We start from the raw sequence: 22,490 nt of genomic DNA on the forward strand, positions 1-22,490 counted from the left end.
TATATTATTCACAACTAAACATATACTGGAAAAAATATTAAAACGCAACATGCAACAATAAGATTTTACTGAGTTACAGTTTATGAGAAAATCAAGTCAATTGGAAAAATATTAATGATGCCCTAATCTATGGATTTCACATGATTGGGCCGGAGCGGGCCGGGGCACTGCCATTGGTGGAGACACCGGATGTGGGCTAGTGTGGTTACACTCTAAAACTACATTGGAGGTGGATTTGGTAGCAACTATCTTACAACGGCTCTGGTGGATATTCCTGCAGTCAGCATGCCACGCTCCCTTAAAACTTTAGACCTCTGTGGCATTGTGTTGTTTGACAAAACTGCACATTTTAGAGTGACCTTTTATTGTCCCCAGCACAAGGTGCACCTGTGTAAGGCCATGCATCTTGATATGCCAGATTATGCTAGATTATCTTGGCAACGAAATGCTCACTAACAGGGATGTGCACCAAAATTGAGAGAAATAAGCATTTTGTGCGAAAGGAATATTTTTAGGGGATCTTTTATTTCAGCTCATCAACACTTTACATGTTGCGTTTATATTTTTGTTCAGTATAGATTTAGTAGATGGCATAATGACCTAGAAGACCTAAACACATGATCCACCTACAGGTCTGACAGAATCCAGAATGTTCTTTTCCCTCCTCTCTCCACTCCTTCTTCTCTCTCATCCTCCCCTTTCTTCATGCTCACAGCTCCTGGCACATAAGTAGTCCTAGCGATGTCTCTGTGAGTGTATGTACTGTTTGTTTCCCTCTGTGTGTGAGTGTGTTTAAGAGTGTGTGATCAAGAGGCAGCCAGGGCCTTAACCAGGTAGAGCTTGTCTCCCTGCTCGCTGGTGAAGATGGGAGCCTTCTTGTAGTGATCCACCAAGTCCTCCAGAGAACTGAACTTCCTCTGGCCAATGCAGTACAAACCATCCTTCAACTGAACCTTGAAATGCTTGTTCTTCCCCTGGGCCTTCAGAGAGATGGAGAAATCATTGGGCTGGAGAGAGAGAGACAGAAAGGTCAATACAGGCTATAAACTGAGCAGACAGTAAACACTATTAATCTCATGACAGATTCTACTACTTGTGACTGCAGGGCATTTATCTAAAAAAGGACCAATGAGCACCAACAGTTTCAAGTTGAAATGCTAATAGGTTCCTCCTCGGCAAGGCAGGGCTGAGAGCTACGCCACCGTTTATAACTATAAGTATAATATAAGAAGTCAATGATGTCCAGCCCAGGGCTCCAGCAGTGCATTTGGTTTGTTAACTTGCTAGCCAAGTGGCTAGATGTCAAGATAAAGCTCATTGGTTACAGCAGAGACTAATATATACACACTACCGTTCAAAAGTTTGGGGTCACTTAGAAATGTCCTTGTTGTTGAAAGAAGAGCACATTTTTTGTGGTCCATTAAAATAACATCAAATTGATCAGAAATACATTGTAGACATTGTTAATGTTGTATATGACTACTGTAGCTGGAAACGGCTGATTTTTAATGGAATATCTACATAGGCGTACAGAGGTCCATTATCAGCAACCATCACTCCTGTGTTCCAGTGGCACGTTCTGTTAGCTAATCCAAGTTTATCATTTTAAAAGGCTAATTGATCATTAGAAAACCCTTTTGCATGTATGTTAGCACAGCTGAAAACTGTTGTCCTGCTTAAAGAAGTAATACAACGGGCCTTCTTTAGACTAGTTGAGTATCTGGAGCATCAGCATCTGTGGGTTCGATTACAGGCTCAAAATGGACAGAAACAAAGACCTTTCTTCTGAAACTCGTCAGTCTATTCCGGTTTTGAGAAATGAAAACTATTCCATGCGAGAAATTGCCAAGAAACTGAAGATCTCGTCCAACGCTGTGTACTACTCCCTTCACAGAACAGCGCAAACTGTCTCTAACCAGAATAGAAAGAGGAGTGAAACTTCTAGAAGCAACAACGGATCAACAGCAAAATAGTAGGCTAAACAAGCTCACAGAACAGGATGGCCGAGTGCTGAAGTAAAAAAGAATATGTCCTCCGTAGCAACACTCACTATCGACTTCCAAACTGCCTCTTCATGAAATGGGTTTCCATGGCCGCGCAGCCGCACACAAGCCTAAGATCACCATGCGCAATGCCAATCATCGGGTGGAGTGGTGTACAGATCGCCGCTATTGGACTCTGGAGCAGTGGAAACACGTTCTCTGGAGTGATGAATCACGCTTCACCATCTGGCAGTCTGACACACTAATCTGGGTTTGGCCGATGCCAGGAGAACGCTACCTGCATTAATGCATAGTGCTCACTGTAAAGTTTGGTGGAGGAGGAATAATGGTCTGGGGCTGTTTTTCATGGTTTGGACAAGGTCTTTTAGTCCCAGTGAAGGAAAATCAACGCTACAGCACACAATGACATTCTAGATGATTCTGTGCTTCCAACTGTGTGGCAACAGTTTGGGGAAGGACCTTTCCTGTTTCAGCATGACAACAGCCCCTTGAAGATTGGTGTAGAATAAGTTGACTGGCCTGCTCAGAATCCTGACTTCAACCCCATCGAACACCTTTGGGATGAATTAGAATGCCGACTGCGAGTAAGGCCTAATCAGGCCTCATTAATGCTTGTGTCTGAATGGAAGCAAGTCCCACAGCAATGTTCCAACATCTAGTGGAAAGCCTTCCCAGAAGAGTGGAGGCTGTTATAGCAGCAAAGAGGGGACCAACTCCATATTAAAGCCTTCCCAGAAGAGTGGAGGCTGTTATAGCAGCAAAGGGGGGACCAACTCCATATTAAAGCCTTCCCAGAAGAGAGGAGACTGTATAGACCCCCTGTATAGACCACCGCCATCATCGTTAGTAAGAATTTGTTCTGAACTGACATGCCTAGTTAAATAGGGTTAAAGGTTAAATGCGAGAGGTCCTGTAATCACCCCTGATAACCTGAAATAACTTGGCCAAAATGATAGAATTACATCTGTCTGTTCAGAAAGAAATTAAATCATTGAAAATACTAAACCATGAGTAGGCCTGTAGTTTAGCCACAGAGGATCAATAGCTTCTTTAAAAACAATAGACTAGCTGTGGATTGTGTATAGCCCAATCCCAAGACATTTTTACAAATGTTTTTATTTAACTAGGGAAGTCAGTTAAGAACAAATTCTTATTTTCAATGACGGCCTACCGGGGAACAGTGAGATAACTGCCTTGTTCAGGGGCAGGAGGACAGATTTTTACCTTGTCAGCTCAGGGATTTGATCTTGCAACCTCTCGGTTACTGGCCCAACGCTCTAACCACTAGGCTACCTGCCTCTAACCACTAGGCTACCTGCCTCTAACCACTAGGCTACCTGCTGGTTACTGGCCCAACGCTCTAACCACTAGGCTACCTGCTGGTTACTGGCCCAACGCTCTAACCACTAGGCTACCTGCTGGTTACTGACCCAACGCTCTAACCACTAGGCTACCTGCTGGTTACTGGCCCAACGCTCTAACCACTAGGCTACCTGTCGCCTCTACACTCTAACCACTAGGCTACCTGCTGGTTACTGGCCCAACGCTCTAACCACTAGGCTACCTGCCGCCTCTACACTCTAACCACTAGGCTACCTGCCGCCCCCCATGCCGACAGTCGGGAAGGGCGCCAAATGTGTCAGTGAATAGCATGCAGACAAGGCAGGCTTTTAGCAAGATTTCAAATACAATCACAGGTTGGAAAGCAAATGGTTCCTGCTGAAAAGAAAAGCCTAGTTTGACTGCAGGCTGCCATGTCATCAACTTCCAAATGGGCCTATTGAGGGAACAGCATTGTTTCACTAAGTAAAACAAGAGACAGGCTTCTGGCACGAGGGCATTGACCATCGCCAGTCAGCGAGATGCATATCAGTGGTTGAGTCAGTGAAACTGAAATGCTTCTTTAGGACTATAATTTCTCCTCATATATTGTACAATAGGTCTCCTCCACACACCCTGGGCCTTGGCTAGTGATGGATTCAAGACTAGGTCGTTTTTATTGATCTCAGATTCTCAGTGTCTAAATAAAGACACCTCGGTCTCAGCATTGACTCCCTGTCTAAATAAAGACACCTCGGTCTCAGCATTGACTCTCTATCTAAATAATGAGACCTTGGTCTCAGCATTGACTCTATCTAAATAAAGACACCTTGGTCTCAGCATTGACTCCCTGTCTAAATAAAGACACCTTGGCACCTCTGATGAGGAAGTCCCCCTAACTTATAAACGTCTAAAACCCTGGGCTATATATGAAGGTCAGGACTCACCGATGACCTAGACTCAGTACAGCTCTCTACAGACGGCTGTATAGATGGAGTTATAGATAGCAGTCAGGACTCACCGATGACCTAGTCTCTGATGAGGAGTCTCCCTAACTTATAAACATCTAAAACCCTGGGATGTACAGCTCTCTACAGACGGCTGTATAGATGGAGTTGTATAGATGGGAGTTATAGATAGAAGTCAGGACTCACCGATGACTCAGAGTCTCTGATGAGGAAGTCTCCCTCCACTCCTCTCTGGTTGAGAGCCACCTCTGCCTGATGACGCGTCACCTTGCCATAGTACCATGGCTTCCCAGCAAACCGCCCCACCGTGGCCGGAGAGATGTAGTCACAGTCGGGCGTGGGCGGCCCCGCGGGGTCCGGTGAGGCATTCTGGGCAGTGGAGTCCTGCTGGGGAGGTAGCACATTGACGTAGTTCTTAGGCACTAGTCCCAGTTGTCCATCTGCTTTACGGCACTTCCACCACTCAGGGTCGTTGTCTGGTTTCTCTACCACCTCCATCACCTCTCCCTTCTCAAAGTTCAGCTCCTCGTCGTTCCCCGAGCTGAAAGGGTACAGCGCCTGCACCGTGTGGAGTCTCCGGTTCCCGTTAGACACACTGTGAACCACTGCTGCTAGCTTCTCAGTCAGTGACCCTATTGGGTCCCCCAAACTGTCGCCCCCTCCTCCCCCCGCTGTCCCATCTGCGTCCTCCGTCACGTAGTTGGAAGGGAACCATCCGGAACACCCCTGGTACCCCCCACGCCACCAGCCATCGCTACACTTCTCCATGACGATGACGCGTGTACCCTTAACCAATGAGAGCTCATCCTCACGCTCGGCGGTGTAGCTGAACTTGACGAGCGCCGGCAGGTTGAGGTCGTAAAGGCGCTCGCCATTGTCGGAGCACGTGTCGGCGTCGGCGTTCGAGGCCGTGTCACGCATTCCCGTTTTCCGCTTCACCTTCCCGATGCCTGTTGGGAAACACCAGGAGAGGTTGTCATAGTTACTGAGAGGGTATTCAGACAGTTATATTATGGTCTGTTAGGACAGGGAGCGATGCACCATGGGATATTATAAAAAGGGTGAAACTTGTGTGTGTGATCATAGCTAATATAATAATAAATCATATCTGCCATTTAAGAAGACCCTTTTATCCAAAGCGACTTGGGGTGGCCCAGGTGGGAAACAAACCCACAACCCTGCCATTGCAAACACTCTACCAAGTGAGCCACACATGAACACAATACATACTACCATCATCACCAGCAGTGGAGGAAAAACAACCCAATTGTCATACTTGAGTAAACGTAAAGATACCTTAATAGAAAACGACTGAAATAAAAGTGAAAGTCACCCGGTAAAAAAATACTTAAATAAAAGTCCAAAAGTATTTGGTTTTAAATATACGTAAGCATCAAAAATAAATGTAATTGCCCAAATATACTTAAGAATCAAAAGTGAAAGTTTAAATGATTTCAAATTTCTTATATTTTTTTTCAGTCTAAGACTTGAGTGGCTGGAGTCTGACATTTTCTAGGGCCTTCCTTTGACACCGCCTGGTATAGAGATGATGCAGCTGTAGACATTTTCTAGGGCCTTCCTTTGACACCGCCTGGTATAGAGATGATGCAGCTGTAGACTTTGAGGATCTGAGAGCCCATGACAAATCTTTTCAGCCTTCTGCAGGGGAAGAGTCATTGTTGTGCCCTCTTCACGACTATGTTGGTGTGTGTGGACCATGATAGATCCTTAGCGATGTGGACAGCAAGGGACTTGAAGTTCTCAACCCACTCCGCTACAGCCTTGTCGATGTGAATGGGTTGTGTTCGGCCCTGTAGTCCACAATCAGCTCCTTTGTCTTGCTAACATTGAGGGAGAGGTTGATGTCCCGGCACCACACGGTCAGGTCTCATACCTCTTCCCTATAGGCGGTCTCATCTTTGTCGGTGATCAGGCCTACCACTGTCGTGTCATCAGCAAACTTAATCTTTTTGGGATAGGGGGCAGCATTTTCACTTTTGGATGAATAGCGGGCCCAGAGTGAATTACTCTGTCCCAGATGCTAATATATGCATAATATTTTTACTATTGGATAGAATACACTCTGATGTTTCTGAAACGGTTTGAATGATGTCTGTGAGTATAACAGAACTCATATGACAGGTGAAAAACCTGAGAAAAATCCAACCAGGAAGTGGGACATCTGAGGTTTGTAGTTTTTCAAAGCTTGGCCTACCGAATACACAGTGGGATATGGATAAAGTTGCACCTTCCTATGGCTTCCACTAGATGTCAACCGTCTTTAGAAACATGAATGAGGATTCTACTATAAAGGAGGGGCTCATGAGACCTGTTTGAGTCAGTGGTCTGGCAGAGTGTCTCAGGCACACGCCCCCGACTGAGTTACCTCTCGTTCAAGAGCTTTTCTTCAGACATAGGAATTCTCCGGTTGGAACATTATTGATGTTTTATGTTAAAAACATCCTAAAGATTGATTCCATACATCGTTTGACTTGTTTCTACGACCTGTAACGGAACTTTTCGAGTTTTTGTCTGGACAAAGTGCCCGCGCCTCATGAAGATGAATTAGTGGGCTGAACACGCTAACAACAAGTGGCTATTTGGACATGAATTATGGACTTTATGGAACAAATCAGTCATTTGTCGTCAAACTGGGTTTCCTGGGAGTGCATTCTGATAAAGATCATCAAAGGTAAGTGAATATTTAGTGTTATTTCTAACTTCTGTTGACTCCAAAATGGCGGATATTTCTCTGACTGGATTGGGCTCTGAGCGCCTTTCTCAGATTATGCTTTTTCCGTTTTTTTTAAAATCTGACACAGCGGTTGCATTAAGAAGAAGTCTATCTTTAGTTATGTGAATAACCCTTGTATCGTTTATCAATGTTTATTGTGAGTATTTCTGTAAAATCGCCGGATGTTTTGGAATCAAAACATTACTGCACGTAACGCGCCAACGTAAACTGAGATTTTTGGATGTAAATATGCACATTATCGAACAAAACATACATGTATTGTGTAACATGATGTCCTATGAGTGTCATCTGATGAAGATCATCAAAGGTCAGTGATTCATTTTATCTCTAGTTATGCTTTTTGTGACTCCTATCTTTGGCTGGAAAAATGGCTGTGTTTTTTGACTTGGCTATGACCTAACATAATCATATGTTGTGCTTTCACTGTAAAACATTTTTGAAATCGGACACGATGGATTAACAAGATGTTTATCTTTCATATTGGATTGGACTTGTTAATGAGTGAAAGTTACATATTACAAAAAAATATTTTTGAATTTCGCATACTGCCTTTTCATTTGTAATGTTGTTGAGGGGTTCCGCTAGCGGAACGCCTGCACTAGAAAGTTTAACCTTTTAGGGATAGGGGGCAGCATTTTCACTTTGGATGAATTGCGTGCCCATAGTGAACTGCCTCCTACTCTGTCCCAGATGTTTATATATGCATATTGGATAGAAAACACTCCGAAGTTTCTAAAACTGTATGAATTATGTCTGTGAGTATAACAGAACTCATAGGGCAGGCAAACTTGTAAACAGGAAGTGGAAATTCTGGGGCTGGTTGATTTTCCACTCATCGCCTATTCACATCCAAATAAGATATGGATCTGATCGCACTTGCTACGCCTTCCACTAGATGTCAACAGTCAGTAGATTGTGGAATGAAGCCTCTAGTGTGATGTGGGACCAGATGGGAGGGGAATGAGTCACTGGTCTGGCAGAATGCCAGTCTGGTCTGTGAAGGAGTGAGGAGGTCTCCTTGCTAATAGGGTGAACCAGAGACCGTCTGGTCTGTGAAGGAGTGAGGTCTCCTTGGTAACAGGATGAACCAGAGACCGTCTGGTCTGTGAAGGAGTGAGGAGGTCTCCTTGGTAACAGGGTGAACCAGAGACCGTCTGGTCTGTGAAGGAGTGAGGTCTCCTTGGTAACAGGGTGAACCAGAGACCGTCTGGTCTGTGAAGGAGTGAGGAGGTCTCCTTGGTAACAGGGTGAACCAGAGACCGTCTGGTCTGTGAAGGAGGTCTCCTTGGTAACAGGGTGAACCAAAGACCGTCTGGTCTGTGAAGGAGTGAGGAGGTCTCCTTGGTAACAGGGTGAACCAGAGACCGTCTGGTCTGTGAAGGAGGTCTCCTTGGTAACAGGGTGAACCAGAGACCGTCTGGTCTGTGAAGGAGTGAGGAGGTCTGCGGTTACAGCCGACAAACAGAGAGACAGCTGACAGACAGAGAGACAGCCAACAGACAGAGACAGCTGACAGCCAGACCCAGCCAGACAGCCAGACCCAGCCGACAGACAGAGACAGAGAGACAGCCAGAGACAGAGAGACAGCCGACAGACAGAGACAGCCGACAGACAGAGACAGCCGACAGATAGAGACAGCCGACAGATAGAGACAGCCGACAGATAGAGACAGCCGACAGACAGAGACAGCCGACAGACAGAGACAGCCGACAGACAGCCGACAGACAGCCGACAGACAGCCGACAGACGACAGACAGACAGCCGACAGACAGAGAGACAGCCGACAGACAGAGAGACAGCCGACAGACAGAGACAGCTGACAGACAGCCAGCTGACAGACAGCCAGCTGACAGACAGCCAGCTGACAGACAGCCAGACCCAGCCAGACAGACAGCAAGCTGACAGACAGCCAGACCCAGCCAGACAGACAGCAAGCTGACAGACAGAGAGACAGCTGACAGACAGCCAGTCCCATGGTAGTTTGATGAGCCAGCAGAACTAAGGCCAGGCAGGTAGACCCCATCATTAGACTCCACATGGAGACAGCTGACAGACAGCCAGTACCATGGTAGTTTGATGAGCCAGCAGAACTAAGGCCAGGCAGGTAGACCCCATCATTAGACTCCACATGGAGACAGCCGACAGACAGAGACAGCTGACAGACAGCCAGTACCATGGTAGTTTGATGAGCCAGCAGAACTAAGGCCAGGCAGGTAGACCCCATCATTAGACTCCACATGGAGACAGCTGACAGACAGCCAGTCCCATGGTAGTTTGATGAGCCAGCAGAACTAAAGGCCAGGCAGGTAGACCCCATCATTAGACTCCACATGGAGAGAGCCACAACACAGTGAGAAAAAAGCAACAGGTCAGTACAGGCCCTGAGAACAGACCCTGTCAACTCAAAACTAAAAAGGTCAAAAGTAAAGTCATAAGGCCTATAAGGCCGTACTAGACAAAAAGATACCCTCTATAAGGCAAAACTAGACTCTTAGACAAAAAGCTACAAGTCTTTAAACTGATAACCAGTCTTTAGGGAGACCACATGGAGAAGCTGATGGACAATGCTACCAAATACTAATGGATTATATGTAAACTTCTGACTCACTGGGAATGTGATGAAAGAAATAAAAAGCTGAAATAAATAATTCTCTCTATTATGACATTTCACATTCTTAAAATAAAGTGGTGATCGAAACTGACAGGGAATATTTACTAGGATTAAATGTCAGTAAAGGTAGTTTAAATGTATTTGGATGAGGTGTATGTAAACTTCCAACTTCAACTGTATAGAACTAGAGAGGAGACAGTAGTGTTATCACACTGGACATCAAGGGAATTGATTTTTTTCCTCCACTATTCAAAACAACCACTTTGCATTAAAATAGCATGAGGCCCGAGACTGATCACTTTGTTTGCCTGGCTGGCATCCCCCACCATCCCACTCACCCGCCCGCACCCCCGCTAATATCAGCTAGTTATGGTGGTCTATGGTAGTCGGTATCCTCTGGAGTGATAGGAGGATATCACTGGACTAAGATAAGAGGTGGTATTCTAGGGCATCTGGGGTGTCTGTCACGTCAACGTGTCTGAGCTTGTCAGGGCTGTGCTGTATTGTTCCAGTCCTAATAGTCATGTATAAGCCTGATTGTGTAAAACGCCTGTCCTAACGTGATCTAAAATGGTATTCATTCATCAAAGTACTCTACTCATCTCAGGAAGCAACAAAAACACCAATGTATGGGACTGTGCGATAGATCAGGAAAAACTTGCACATTGTGCTTGCCAGTATCAATTAATTTAGCTAACGTATCGGCCTCACGTCCTTCATCAGAGCTACCACTGAGCTCTCTAAACCATTCCAACATATACACCTTAAAACCTTCTACAGTCACTAGGGCTGACCCCATTTTTCAATCACTCCACAACGTTCTTGTTGACAAACTATAGTCTTGGCAAGTTGGTTGGGACATCTACTTTGTGCAGGACACAAGTCATTTTTCCAACAATTGTTTACAGACAGATTATTTCACTGTATCACAATTCCAGTGGGTCAGAAGTTGACTGTGCCTTTAAACAGCTTGGAAAATTCCAGAAAATGATGTCATGGCTTTAGAAGCTTCTGACAGGCTAATGGACATCATTTGAGTCAATTGGAGGTGTACCTGTGGATGTATTTCAAGGCCTACCTTCATACTCAGTGCCTCTTTGCTTGACATCATGGGAAAATCAAAAGAAATCAGCCAAGACCTCAGAAAAAATAATTGTAGACCGACAAGTCTGGTTCATCCTTGGGAGCAATTTCCAAACGCCTGAAGGTACCACGTTCAACTGTACAAACAACGGTACGCAAGTATAAACACCATGGGACCACGCAGCCGTCATAGCGCTCAGGAAGGAGAAGCGTTCTGTCTCCCAGAGATGAACGTACTTTGGTGCAAAAAGTGCAAATCAATCGCAGAACAGCAGCAAAGGACCTTGTGAAGATGCTGGAGGAAACAGGTACAAAATTATCTATATCCTCAGTAAAACAAGTCCTATATCGACATAACCTGAAAGGCTGCTCAGAAAGGAAGAAACCACTGCTCCAAAACTGCCATAAAAAAGACAGATTACGGTTTGCAACTGTACATGGGGACAAAGATCGTACTTTTTGGAGAAATTAAACAAAAATAGAACTGTTTGGCCATAATGACCAGCGTTATGTCTGGATGATAAAGGGGGAGGCTTGCAAGCCGGAGAACACCATCCCAACCGTGAAGCATGGGGATGGCAGCATCATGTTGTGGGGGTGATTTGCTGCAGGAGAGACTGGTGCACTTCACAAAATAGATGGCATCATGAGGGAGGGAAAATAGGTGGATATATTGAAGCAACATCTTAAGACATCAGGCAGGAAGTTAAAGCTTGGTCGCAAATGGGTCTTCCAAATGGACAATGACCCCAAGCATACTTCCAAAGTTGTGGCTAAATGGCTTAAGGACAACAAAGTCAAGGTATTGGAGTGGCCATCACAAAGCCTCGACCTCAATCACATAGAACATTTGTGGGCAGAACTGAAAAAGCGTGTGCGAGCCAGGAGGCCTACAAATCTGACTCAGTCACACCAGCTCTGTCAGGAGGAATGGGCCAAAATTCACCCAACTTATTGTGGGAAGCTTGTGGAAGGCTACCTGAAACATTTGACCCAAGTTAAACAATTTAAAGGAAATAATACCAAATACTAATTGAGTGTATGTAAACTTCTGACCCACTGGGAATGTGATGAAATAAATAAAAGCTGAAATAAATCACTACTATTATTCTGACATTTCACATTCTTAAAATAAAGTGGTGATCCTAACTGACCTAAAACAGGGAATCTTTACTAGGATTAAATGTCAGGAATTGTGAAAAACAAAGTTTAAATGTATTTGGCTAAGATGTTTGTAAACTTCCGACTTCAACTGTAATATTATAAAAAATGTGTTTTCTCCAATGTTGGATAGCAGTCCCTGTCCACAGTTCTGAAACATCAGTGCGTTGTTGAATTGGCATCTTTTCCTAGACCGTGTTGCTATGTGCATAATAGCATAAGTAACCAGCATATTGGTGTTGAGAATGTGGCCGAGGCAGCAGCAGAGGGAGGAGATGAGGAAACAGCCTTATTGTCTAAGAAAAGTGAGGCGAGAGGAAACACTGAGCGGTGGTCATTGAGGAAGGAAGCCAATGCCTCTTCCTCCTGTCGCCCAACCTTCTCGTGTCCCTCCGCCTGTCCCCCCTCCTCCTGTCCCTCCTCTTCCCCTTCCTCTAATGGTCAATAAGTGCTAGAAATACCTTTGACCGAGATTACAGCTGTGAGTCTTTTTGGGAACATCTCCAAGAGATTTCCACACCTGGATTGTGAAACATTTGCTCATTATTCTTGCTCTGTCTGGTTTGTTGTTTATATTTTCTGGAAAGCCATTTGCAATAGATTTAACCAGATTTCAGTTAAAACTGTAACTCTGCCACTCAGGAACATTCACGGTTTTCTTGGTAAGATACTCCAGTATATATTTGGCCTTGTGTTGTAGGTTAATGTTCTGCTGAAAAGTGAATGTCTCCCAGTGTCTGTTGGAAAGCAGACAACCAGGTTCTCCTCTAGGATATTGCCTGTGCTTAGCTCTACTTGTTTCCTTTTATCCTGAAAAACTCACCATGCCTTGCTGAAGACAAGTATACCTATGACATGATACAGCCACCACAATGCTTGAAAATATGGAAAGCCGTACTCAGTGATGTGTTAGATTTGCACCACTGTAATTTAGGTTAGTATTACGGAGTAGCTACAACGTTGTTAATACATTCTCGGTTCTCTCCTATCACAGCCATTAAAACGGTATGAAAATCACCATTAGTTTCATGGTGAAATCCCTGAGCAGTTTCCTTCCTCTCTGGCAACTGAGTTAGGAAGGATTCCTGTATCTTCTTAGTTTCTGGGTGTATTGACACACCATCCAAAGCCTAATTAAAAACATCACCATCCTCAAAAAGGTATATTCAGTGTCAGCTTTTTAAAAATACATCTTTTACCAATCGATACCCAGAAATATGACTTTCCTCAATTGGATCCTTTGTTCGTACTCCACAAAACATTTCCACTTATCCCAGACTGCTCCTCGGCTGCGACTCAGGAGGCATGACATCCACCGCTTCCAAGTATATTACTCGCTACTGTTCAGTCCATGGACAATAAAGTCGACGAGATCAGGGCGAGGAAAAATACATAACTATATATAAATACAACTAAATAAAAAATTATACTTTATATCCCAACAGTTAAGCCTTCAACAGCATAGTATTCTCCAAGCTCATCATTGAGCTCGGGGCCCTGGGTCTGAACCCCTCCCTGTGCAACTGGGTCCTGGACTTCCTGACGGGCCGCCCCCAGGTGGTGAGGTTAAGTAACACCACCTCTACTTCACTGATCCTCAACACAGGGGCCCCACAAGGGTACATGCTCAGCCCCCTTCTGGACTCCCTGTTCACCCATGACTGCGTGGCCACGCACGTTTCCAACTCAATCATCAAGTTTACAGACGACAACAGTGGTGGGCCTGCTTCAAGTTCCTCATCGTACACGTCACTGACAATCTAAAATGGTCCACCCACACAGAAAGTGTGGGGAAGGCGCATCAGTGCCTTTTCAACCTCAGGAGGCTTTAGAAATTCGGCTTGGCCCCTAAGTTCCTCAAACTTTTACAGACGCACCATTGAGAGCATCCTGTTGGGCTGTATCACCGCCTGGTAGGGCAACTGCACCGTCCACAACCACAGGGCTCTCCAGAAGGTGGTCGGTCTGCCCAACGCATCACCGGGGCCAAACTACCTGCCCTCCAGGACACCTACAGCACCCGGTGTCACAGGAAGGACAAGAAGATCATCAAGGACCTCAGACACCCAAGCCGTGTCCTGTTCACCCTGCTACCATTCAGAAGGCCAAGTCAGTACAGGTGCATCAAAGGTGGGACCGAGAGACTGAAAAACACATTCTGTCTCAAGGTAATCAGACTTTAAATAGTCCCACTAGCCAGCCTCCACCCAGTACCCTGCCCTGAACTTTAGTCACTGTTACGACCCTGCTACCCGGTACTCTACCCTGAACCTTAGTTACTGTTACTACCCTGCTACTCTACCCTGAACCTTAGTTACTGTTACTACCCTGCTACCCGGTACTCTACCCTGAACCTTAGTTACTGTTACGTGTATTGTGAGTAGATTGACGAGGAAACAAAATAATGTAATCAATTTTTGAATATATCAACTTGTCTAAGGGTTATCCCACAGAGAGACTTCTCCTAGGGTTATGTCTAAGGGTTAGTCTATAGAGACTTCTCCTAGGGTTATATCAACTTGTCTAAGGGTTATCCTATAGAGAGACTTCTCCTAGGGTTATATCAACTTGTCTAAGGGTTATCCCACAGAGAGACTTCTCCTAGGGTTATAGACTAATGCAGTAGTTGTGATCTATCCAACAGACCATTTTTATCAATTTTTTTATTTAACTAGGCAAGTCAGTTAGGAACAAATTCTTATTTACAATGATGGCCTACCAGGGAACAGTGGGTTAACTGCCTTGTTCAGGGGCAGAATGACAGATTTGTACCTTGTCAGCTCGGGGATTCAATCCAGCAACCTTTCGGGAACTGTCCCAACGCCCTAACCACTAGGCTACCTGCCGCCCCAAATGGTGGTGTGGATATTTCCTCTGTCTGTCTATCAGGTTTACGGAGCTAGCTGTTCTTCAACAGACCCAGCCATCTGCCTCCCCCTCACTTCCTGTTGCTGCTCCTCGGGAGAAATGTGTCTCAAATTAGAGCTTCCTCTCACTCGCTGAGGAGGCCAAGGCAGGAAACAGAAAGGGAGGGAGGGGAGGGAGGGAATGAGGGAGAGAGAGGGGGAGGGAATGAGGGAGAGAGAGGGGGAGGGAATGAGGGAGAGGAGGGGGAGGGAATGAGGGAGAGGGGGGGGAGGGAGTGAGGGAGTGAGGGGAGGTTATTTGGTATTTTACTAGGATCCCATTAGCTGTTGCAAAAAGCAGAAGCTACCCTTCCTGGGGTCTACACAGAACAGCTCAAGGACAGAACTAAACAAAAACAATTAAAGGCACAGAGCCTACACATCAATACACACACACACACTATCTGGGTCAAATAGCCTACACATCAATACACACTATCTGGGTCAAATAGCCTACACATCAATACATACACACACACTATCTGGGTCAAATAGCCTACACATCAATACACACACACACTATCTGGGTCAAATAGCCTACACATCAATACATACACACACACTATCTGGGTCAAATAGCCTACACATCAATACATCAATACACACACACACTATCTGGGTCAAATAGCCTAGACACATCAATACATACACACACACTATCTGGGTCAAATAGCCTACACATCAATACACACTATCTGGGTCAAATAGCCTACACATCAATACATACACACACACTATCTGGGTCAAATAGCCTACACATCAATACATACACACACACTATCTGGGTCAAATAGCCTACACATCAATACACACACACACACTATCTGGGTCAAATAGCCTACACATCAATACACACACACTATCTGGGTCAAATAGCCTACACATCAATACATACACACACACTATCTGGGTCAAATAGCCTACACATCAATATGTACACACACACTATCTGGGTCAAATAGCCTACACATCAATACACACACACACTATCTGGGTCAAATAGAGGAGAGGCGTTGTGCCGTGAGATGTTGCTTTATCTGTTTGTTGTTTATTTGAGCAATATGAGATGAAGTTCCATGCAATAAGGGCTCTATATAATACTGTACTCTTTCTGGAATTTGTTCTGGGTTTGGGGACTGTGAAAAGACCCCTGGTGGCATGTCTGGTGGGGTAAGTGTGTGTGTCAGAGATGTGTGTAAATTGACTATGCAAACAATTTGGGATTTCCAACATATTAATGTTTCTTATAAAAAGAAGTGATGCTACAGTCTCTCCTCAACTCTTAGCCAAGAGAGACTGGCAGCATAGTATTTATTTATATCAGCCCTCTGATCACAATGAAGAGCAGAACGTGCCGCTCTGTTCTGGGCCACCTGCAGCTTAACTAGATCTTTCTTAGCAACACTTACGACCGGACAATAATCAAGATAAAACTAGCCTGCAGGACTTGCTTATTATTATACAATTTTGAATGTCCAGACCCACCTGTTACACCCCCATCAACTACATCACCCTGTCCAGACCCACCTGTTACACCCCCATCAACTACATCACCCTGTCCAGACCCACCTGTTACACCCCATCAACTACATCACCCTGTCCAGACCCACCTGTTACACCCCCATCAACTACATCACTCTGTTCAGACCCACCTGTCACACCCCCATCAACTACATCACCCTGTCCAGACCCACCTGTTACACCCCCATCAACTACATCACTCTGTCCAGACCCACCTGTTACACCCCCACCTGTTACACCCCCAGAAAGATATGACAGATGGCTGAGTCTATAGCCACTCCTACCATCCTCAGTAACTTTCCATCTAAGTGGTCAATGCCAGGAGGTTTGTCATTATTGATCGATAACACCTCTCCCACACTAACTTTATGAAATACTAAAATTGCAATGATTTTCTTTCATTACTTGTTTTTTTTATGCATGAATATAATTGCTCAGTTTGTTGTTGGCATTTCCTGCCTAAGTTTGACCACTTTGCCAATGAAGTAATCATTAAAATAACTGTCAACATCAAATGGTTTTGTGATGAATGAGCCATCTGATTCAATGAAAGAGTTAAATCATTCATACTTGGTCAGTTATCTTGAGTTTCATAATACAACCTTTTTTGTTCAGTTTAAGTCTCATAATTTCTCACCAGGCCTTTTGAAGAAGAATCATAGCAGTGAGGTGGGGAGGGTAAAGACAGGAGAGGAGGGTAAAGAGAGGAGAGGGGAGAGGAGGGTAAAGAGAGGAGAGGCTAAAGAGAGGAGAGAGAGGGTAAAGAGAGGAGAGGGTAAAGAGAGGAGAGGGTAAAGAGAGGAGAGAGAGGAGGAGAGGGTAAAGAGAGGGGAGGGTAAAGAGAGAGGAGGTGTAAAGAAGTATCTCTGTAATCACATTCTTGTTCCTGATAACTGGCTGAGGAGGAGATACCCTTGAATCATCAATCGACACAGCGGGAGGGCTGACCCACTAACCAGAGCCCCTCCAAGCAGGGACCCTCCCTGGGCTACAGGGGAGTCAGACGACTAGCCCCCCTTAAATGACATGTACTCTACAGACTGAAACCAGCTAGACTTGTTTACTGCTTAGTCATCTTTCCAAATACTCTTCAGTTCCAAAACATGGATAAGAACCTAGAATGGATTATTATCCAGTAAAACTGCAGCACTATAGACCACAAGACTACAGCCCACAAGACTACAGATCCACTACAGCCCACAAGACTACAGATCCACTATAGACCACAAGACTACAGATCCACTATAGACCACAAGACTACAGATCCACTATAAACCACAAGACTACAGATCCACTATAGACCACAAGACTACAGATCCACTATAGACCACAAGACTACAGACCCACTATAGACCACAAGACTACAGATCCACTATAGACCACAAGACTACAGATCCACTATAGACCACAAGACTACAGATCCACTATAGACCACAAGACTACAGATCCACTATAGACCACAAGACTACAGATCCACTATAGACCACAAGACTACAGATCCACTATAGACCACAAGACTACAGATCCACTATAGACCACAAGACTACAGATCCACTATAGACCACAAGACTACAGATCCACTATAGACCACAAGACTACAGATCCACTATAGACCACAAGACTACAGCCCACTATAGACCACAAGACTACAGATCCACTATAGACCACAAGACTACAGATCCACACTATAGACCACAAGACTACAGATCCACTATAGACCACAAGACTACAGATCCACTATAGACCACAAGACTACAGATCCACTATAGACCACAAGACTACAGATCCACTATAGACCACAAGACTACAGATCCACTATAGACCACAAGACTACAGATCCACTATAGACCACAAGACTACAGATCCACTATAGACCACAAGACTACAGATCCACTATAGACCACAAGACTACAGATCCACTATAGACCACAAGACTACAGATCCACTATAGACCACAAGACTACAGCCCACTATAGAATACAAGACTACAGCCCACTATAGAATACAAGACTACAGCCCACTATAGAATACAAGACTACAGCCCACTATAGAATACAAGACTACAGCCCACTATAGACCACAAGAATACAGCACAAAGACTACAGATCCACTATAGACTACAAGACTACAGATCCACTATAGACCACAAGACTACAGATCCACTATAGACCACAAGACTACAGATCCACTATAGACCACAAGACTACAGATCCACTATAGACCACAAGAAACAAGATCCACTATAGACCACAAGACTACAGCCCACTATAGACCACAAGACTACAGATCCACTATAGACCACAAGACTACAGATCCACTATAGACCACAAGACTACAGATCCACTATAGACCACAAGACTACAGCCCACAAGACTACAGCCCACTATAGACCACAAGACCACAGCCCACTATAGACCACAAGACTACAGCCCACTATAGACCACAAGACTACAGCCCACTATAGACTACAGCCCACTATAGACTACAGCCCACTATAGACTACAGCCCACTATAGACTACAGCCCACTATAGACTACAGCCCACTATAGACTACAGCCCACTATAGACTACAGCCCACTATAGACTACAGCCCACTATAGACTACAGCCCACTATAGACTACAGCCCACTATAGACTACAGCCCACAGTTACATTAAAACATGCTTAATCATGTGGACTAGTGCCCTGCCTCTATTGTGTTCAGGAGAAAATGTGGGTCATGTTATCAGTAACTGTATAGAGATACTGTGAAACCGAGGTAAATAAAATACATTTTTCTCAGAGCAGTTACTACCTTTTTTCTTGGTAGGGCAGCATAGACTATAGACTACAGCCCACTCCAGCATAGTAGGATTACAGAGGGTCGTGTGTGTGTGTGTGTGTGTTAGGCAGCAATCCCAGGCTTTAGCATCGGGCTTTAGCATCGGGCTTTAGCATCGGGCTTTCCGACTCACATCCGCCCCGTTTCACCAGCTGGGTTTAAAAACACACAGACAGCACCAACTGACACATAACATCGCTGTTCTTACATTATGTAAAACTCCCGAAACCAGACAGAAATCAGAGAGAGGAAGAAGGAAATAACTGAGAACCCCTCCAAACTCTGGGAGGGAAAACAAATACTGAACTTTGAAAACTCTCAAAAAAACTGCTTTTTCTAAGTAAAATCGCACCAGAAACATTTTTCCAGAAAGCCAGAGAATCTGGGTAAGACCAGAAATGGTAAAACTCACGGAAAAAGTGCTTGAAGAGGTTAGCCATGTTCATTTTGGGCGCTCCCTTTCTCTCTCTCTTTCTCGCCCCCGGCCTCTCTCTCCCGGCCTCTCTCTCTCTCCACTTCCCACTATAGCTGCAGCTTATTCTATGTGAACAACCAGAGACAGGAACAGGGCAGGCAGCCCACTCCATGGACATGTGACATGACACAGCCAATAGAGAGCAAGGAGAGAGGCTTCAGCTAACTGCCTGCTGAGCCCAGTACAGCCTTCTCAGAGGGAGGACACACAGAGCGAGAGAGAGGGGGAGAGAGGGGAGAGAGAGGGGGAGAGGGAGCGAGAGAGGAGAGAGGGGAGCGAGAGAGAGAGAGAGGGAGAGAGGAGAGAGGGGAGCGAGAGAGAGGGGAGCGAGAGAGAGGGGAGCGAGAGAGAGGGAGCGAGAGACAGGGGAGCGAGAGACAGGGAGCGAGAGACAGGGGAGCGAGAGACAGGGGAGGAGAGAGACAGGGGAGCGAGAGACAGGGGAGCGAGAGACAGGGGAGAGAGGGGAGAGGAGCGAGAGAGAGGAGAGAGGGGAGCGAGAGAGAGAGAGAGGGAGCGAGAGAGAGAGGGGGAGAGAGGGGAGCGAGAGGGGGAGAGAGGGGAGCGAGAGAGAGAGAGAGGGGAGAGAGGGGAGCGAGAGAGGGAGCGAGAGAGAGAGAGAGGGAGAGAGAGGAGAGAGGGGAGCGAGAGAGAGAGAGAGAGAGAGAGAGGGAGAGAGAGGGAGAGAGAGGGAGCGAGAGAGAGAGAGAGAGAGAGAGGGAGCGAGAGAGGAGCGAGAGAGAGAGGGGAGAGAGAGAGGGGAGCGAGAGACAGGGGAGAGAGACAGGGAGCGAGAGACAGGGGAGCGAGAGACAGGGAGCGAGAGAGGGGAGAGAGAGAGGAGAGGGGGAGAGGAGAGGAGAGAGAGAGAGGGAGAGAGAGAGGGAGCGAGAGAGGGGGAGAGAGAGAGGGGGAGAGAGAGGGGGGAGAGAGAGAGAGGGAGAGGGGGAGAGACAGGGAGGGAGAGAGAGAGAGAGGGAGAGAGAGAGGGAGAGAGAGAGAGAGGGGAGAGAGGGGGAGAGAGAGAGAGGGGGGAGCGAGAGAGAGAGAGGGGGGGAGAGAGAGAGAGGGAGAGGAGAGAGAGGGGAGAGAGAGAGAGAGGGAGAGAGAGAGGGGGAGCGAGAGAGAGGGGAGCGAGAGAAGGGAGCGAGAGAGGGAGCGAGAGGGGAGCGAGAGAGAGCGAGAGAAGGGGAGAAGCGAGAGAGAGAGGGGGAGAGAAGAGAGGGAGGAGAGGGGAGAGAGAAGGAGGAGAGAAGGGAGAGAGAAGGGAGAGAGAAGGGAGCGAGAGAGAGGGAGAGAGAGAGGGGAGAGAAGGGAGAGAGAGGGGGAGAGAGAGGAGAGAGGAGAGAGAGAGAGAGAGGGGAGAGAGGGGGAGAGAGAGAGGAGAGAGAGAGAGAGAGAGAGGAGAGAGAGAGAGGGAGCAGGGAGAGAGAGAGAGGGGAGAGAGAGAGGGAGCGAGAGAGAGGGAGGAGAGCGAGAGAGAGAGAGGGGGAGAGAGAGGGGTTAGAGAGAGAGGGAGCGAGAGACAGAGAGAGAGACAGGGGAGCGAGAGAGGGAGCGAGAGACAGGGGGAGAGAGACAGGGGAGCGAGAGACAGGGAGAGAGAGACAGGGGAGCGAGAGACAGGGGAGAGAGAAGGGAGAGAGAGAGGGGAGAGAGAGAGGGGAGAGAGAGGGGAGAGAGAGAGAGGAGAGAGAGAGAGAGAGAGAAGGGAGAGAGAGAAGGGAGAGAGAGAGGGAGAGAGAGAGAGGGGAGAGAAGGAGAGAGAGAGGAGAGAGAAGGAGGAGAGAAGGAGCGAGAGAGAGGGAGCGAGAGAGAGAGAGGGGAGCGAGAGAGAGGGAGAGAGAGGGGAGCGAGAGAGAGGGGAGAGAGAGAGGGAGAGAGAGAGAGGGGGAGAGAGGGGGGGAGAGAGAGAGAGGGAGAGAGAGAAGAGGAGGGAGAGAGAGAGGGAGAGAGAGGGAGAGAGGAGCGAGAGAAGGGAGAGAGAGAGAAGGGAGCGAGAGAAGGGGGGAGAAGGGAGCGAGAGAAGGGAGCGAGAGAGGGGAGCGAGAGAAGGAGGAGAGAGGGGAGAGAGAAGGAGCGAGAGAAGGGGAGAGAAGGAGCGAGAGAAGGGAGCGAGAGAGGGAGCGAGAGAAGGGAGCGAGAGAGGGGGAGAGAAGGGAGCGAGAGAGAGCGAGGGGGAGAGAAGGGAGCGAGAGAAGCGAGAGAGGGAGAGAAGGGAGCGAGAGAGGGGGAGAGAAGGGAGCGAGAGAGGGGGAGAGAAGGGAGCGAGAGAGGGGGAGAGAAGGGAGCGAGAGAGGGGGAGAGAAGGGAGCGAGAGAGGGGGAGAGAAGGGAGCGAGAGAGGGGGAGAGAAGGGAGCGAGAGAGGGGGAGAGAAGGGAGCGAGAGAGGGGGAGAGAAGGGAGCGAGAGAGGGGGAGAGAAGGGAGCGAGAGAGGGGGGAGAGAGAAGGGAGCGAGAGAGGGGGAGAGAAAGAGAGAGGGAGAGAAGGGGAGAGAGAGAGAAGGAGCGAGAGAAGGGGAGAGAAGGGAGCGAGAGAGGGGGAGAAGGGAGAGAAGGGAGAGAGAGGGGAGAGGGGAGAAAGAGGAGTGTCTGTGCGTCTCTGTGTGAGTCTGTGCGTCTGCCTGCCTGCCTGTCTAACTGCCTGCCTGCCTGCCTGCCTGCCTGCCTGCCTAACTGCCTGTCTAACTGCCTGTCTAACTGCCTGTCTAACTGCCTGTCTAACTGCCTGTCTAACTGCCTGTCTAACTGCCTGTCTAACTGCCTGTGAACTTTAGCTACAGTCAGTGAGTCAGGACTCTGTGCTCCGGCTCCAGTTGCCTGTAGAGACGCGCTCATAACAAACAACTATCTGCAGACACAACAT

General features: G+C 46.9%; 1 protein-coding gene across 13 annotated transcripts in view; it reads right to left on the reverse strand.

Annotated features, from left to right (window-relative positions):
• Positions 1-506: 506 nt before the first annotated feature.
• Positions 507-22,490, reverse strand: part of LOC112227607 (cytoplasmic protein NCK1) — a 57,446-nt gene continuing 35,462 nt past the window's right edge. For 12 of the 13 annotated variants that reach the window (XM_042308499.1, XM_042308497.1, XM_042308504.1 and 9 more), the window contains 2 exons: positions 4,478-5,241; positions 507-1,007 (listed from right to left, as the gene is read on the reverse strand). In XM_042308499.1, the coding sequence (XP_042164433.1) occupies positions 807-1,007; positions 4,478-5,241 (965 nt within the window). In that variant the 3' untranslated portion in view covers positions 507-806. Of the gene's footprint in view, positions 1,008-4,477; positions 5,242-19,561; positions 19,715-22,490 lie in introns of those variants that run through there. The other variant, XM_042308506.1, reaches the window with a different exon arrangement.

The sequence above is a fragment of the Oncorhynchus tshawytscha genome, linkage group LG29 (genome assembly GCF_018296145.1).
Source record: "Oncorhynchus tshawytscha isolate Ot180627B linkage group LG29, Otsh_v2.0, whole genome shotgun sequence".
NCBI lineage: Eukaryota > Metazoa > Chordata > Actinopteri > Salmoniformes > Salmonidae > Oncorhynchus > Oncorhynchus tshawytscha.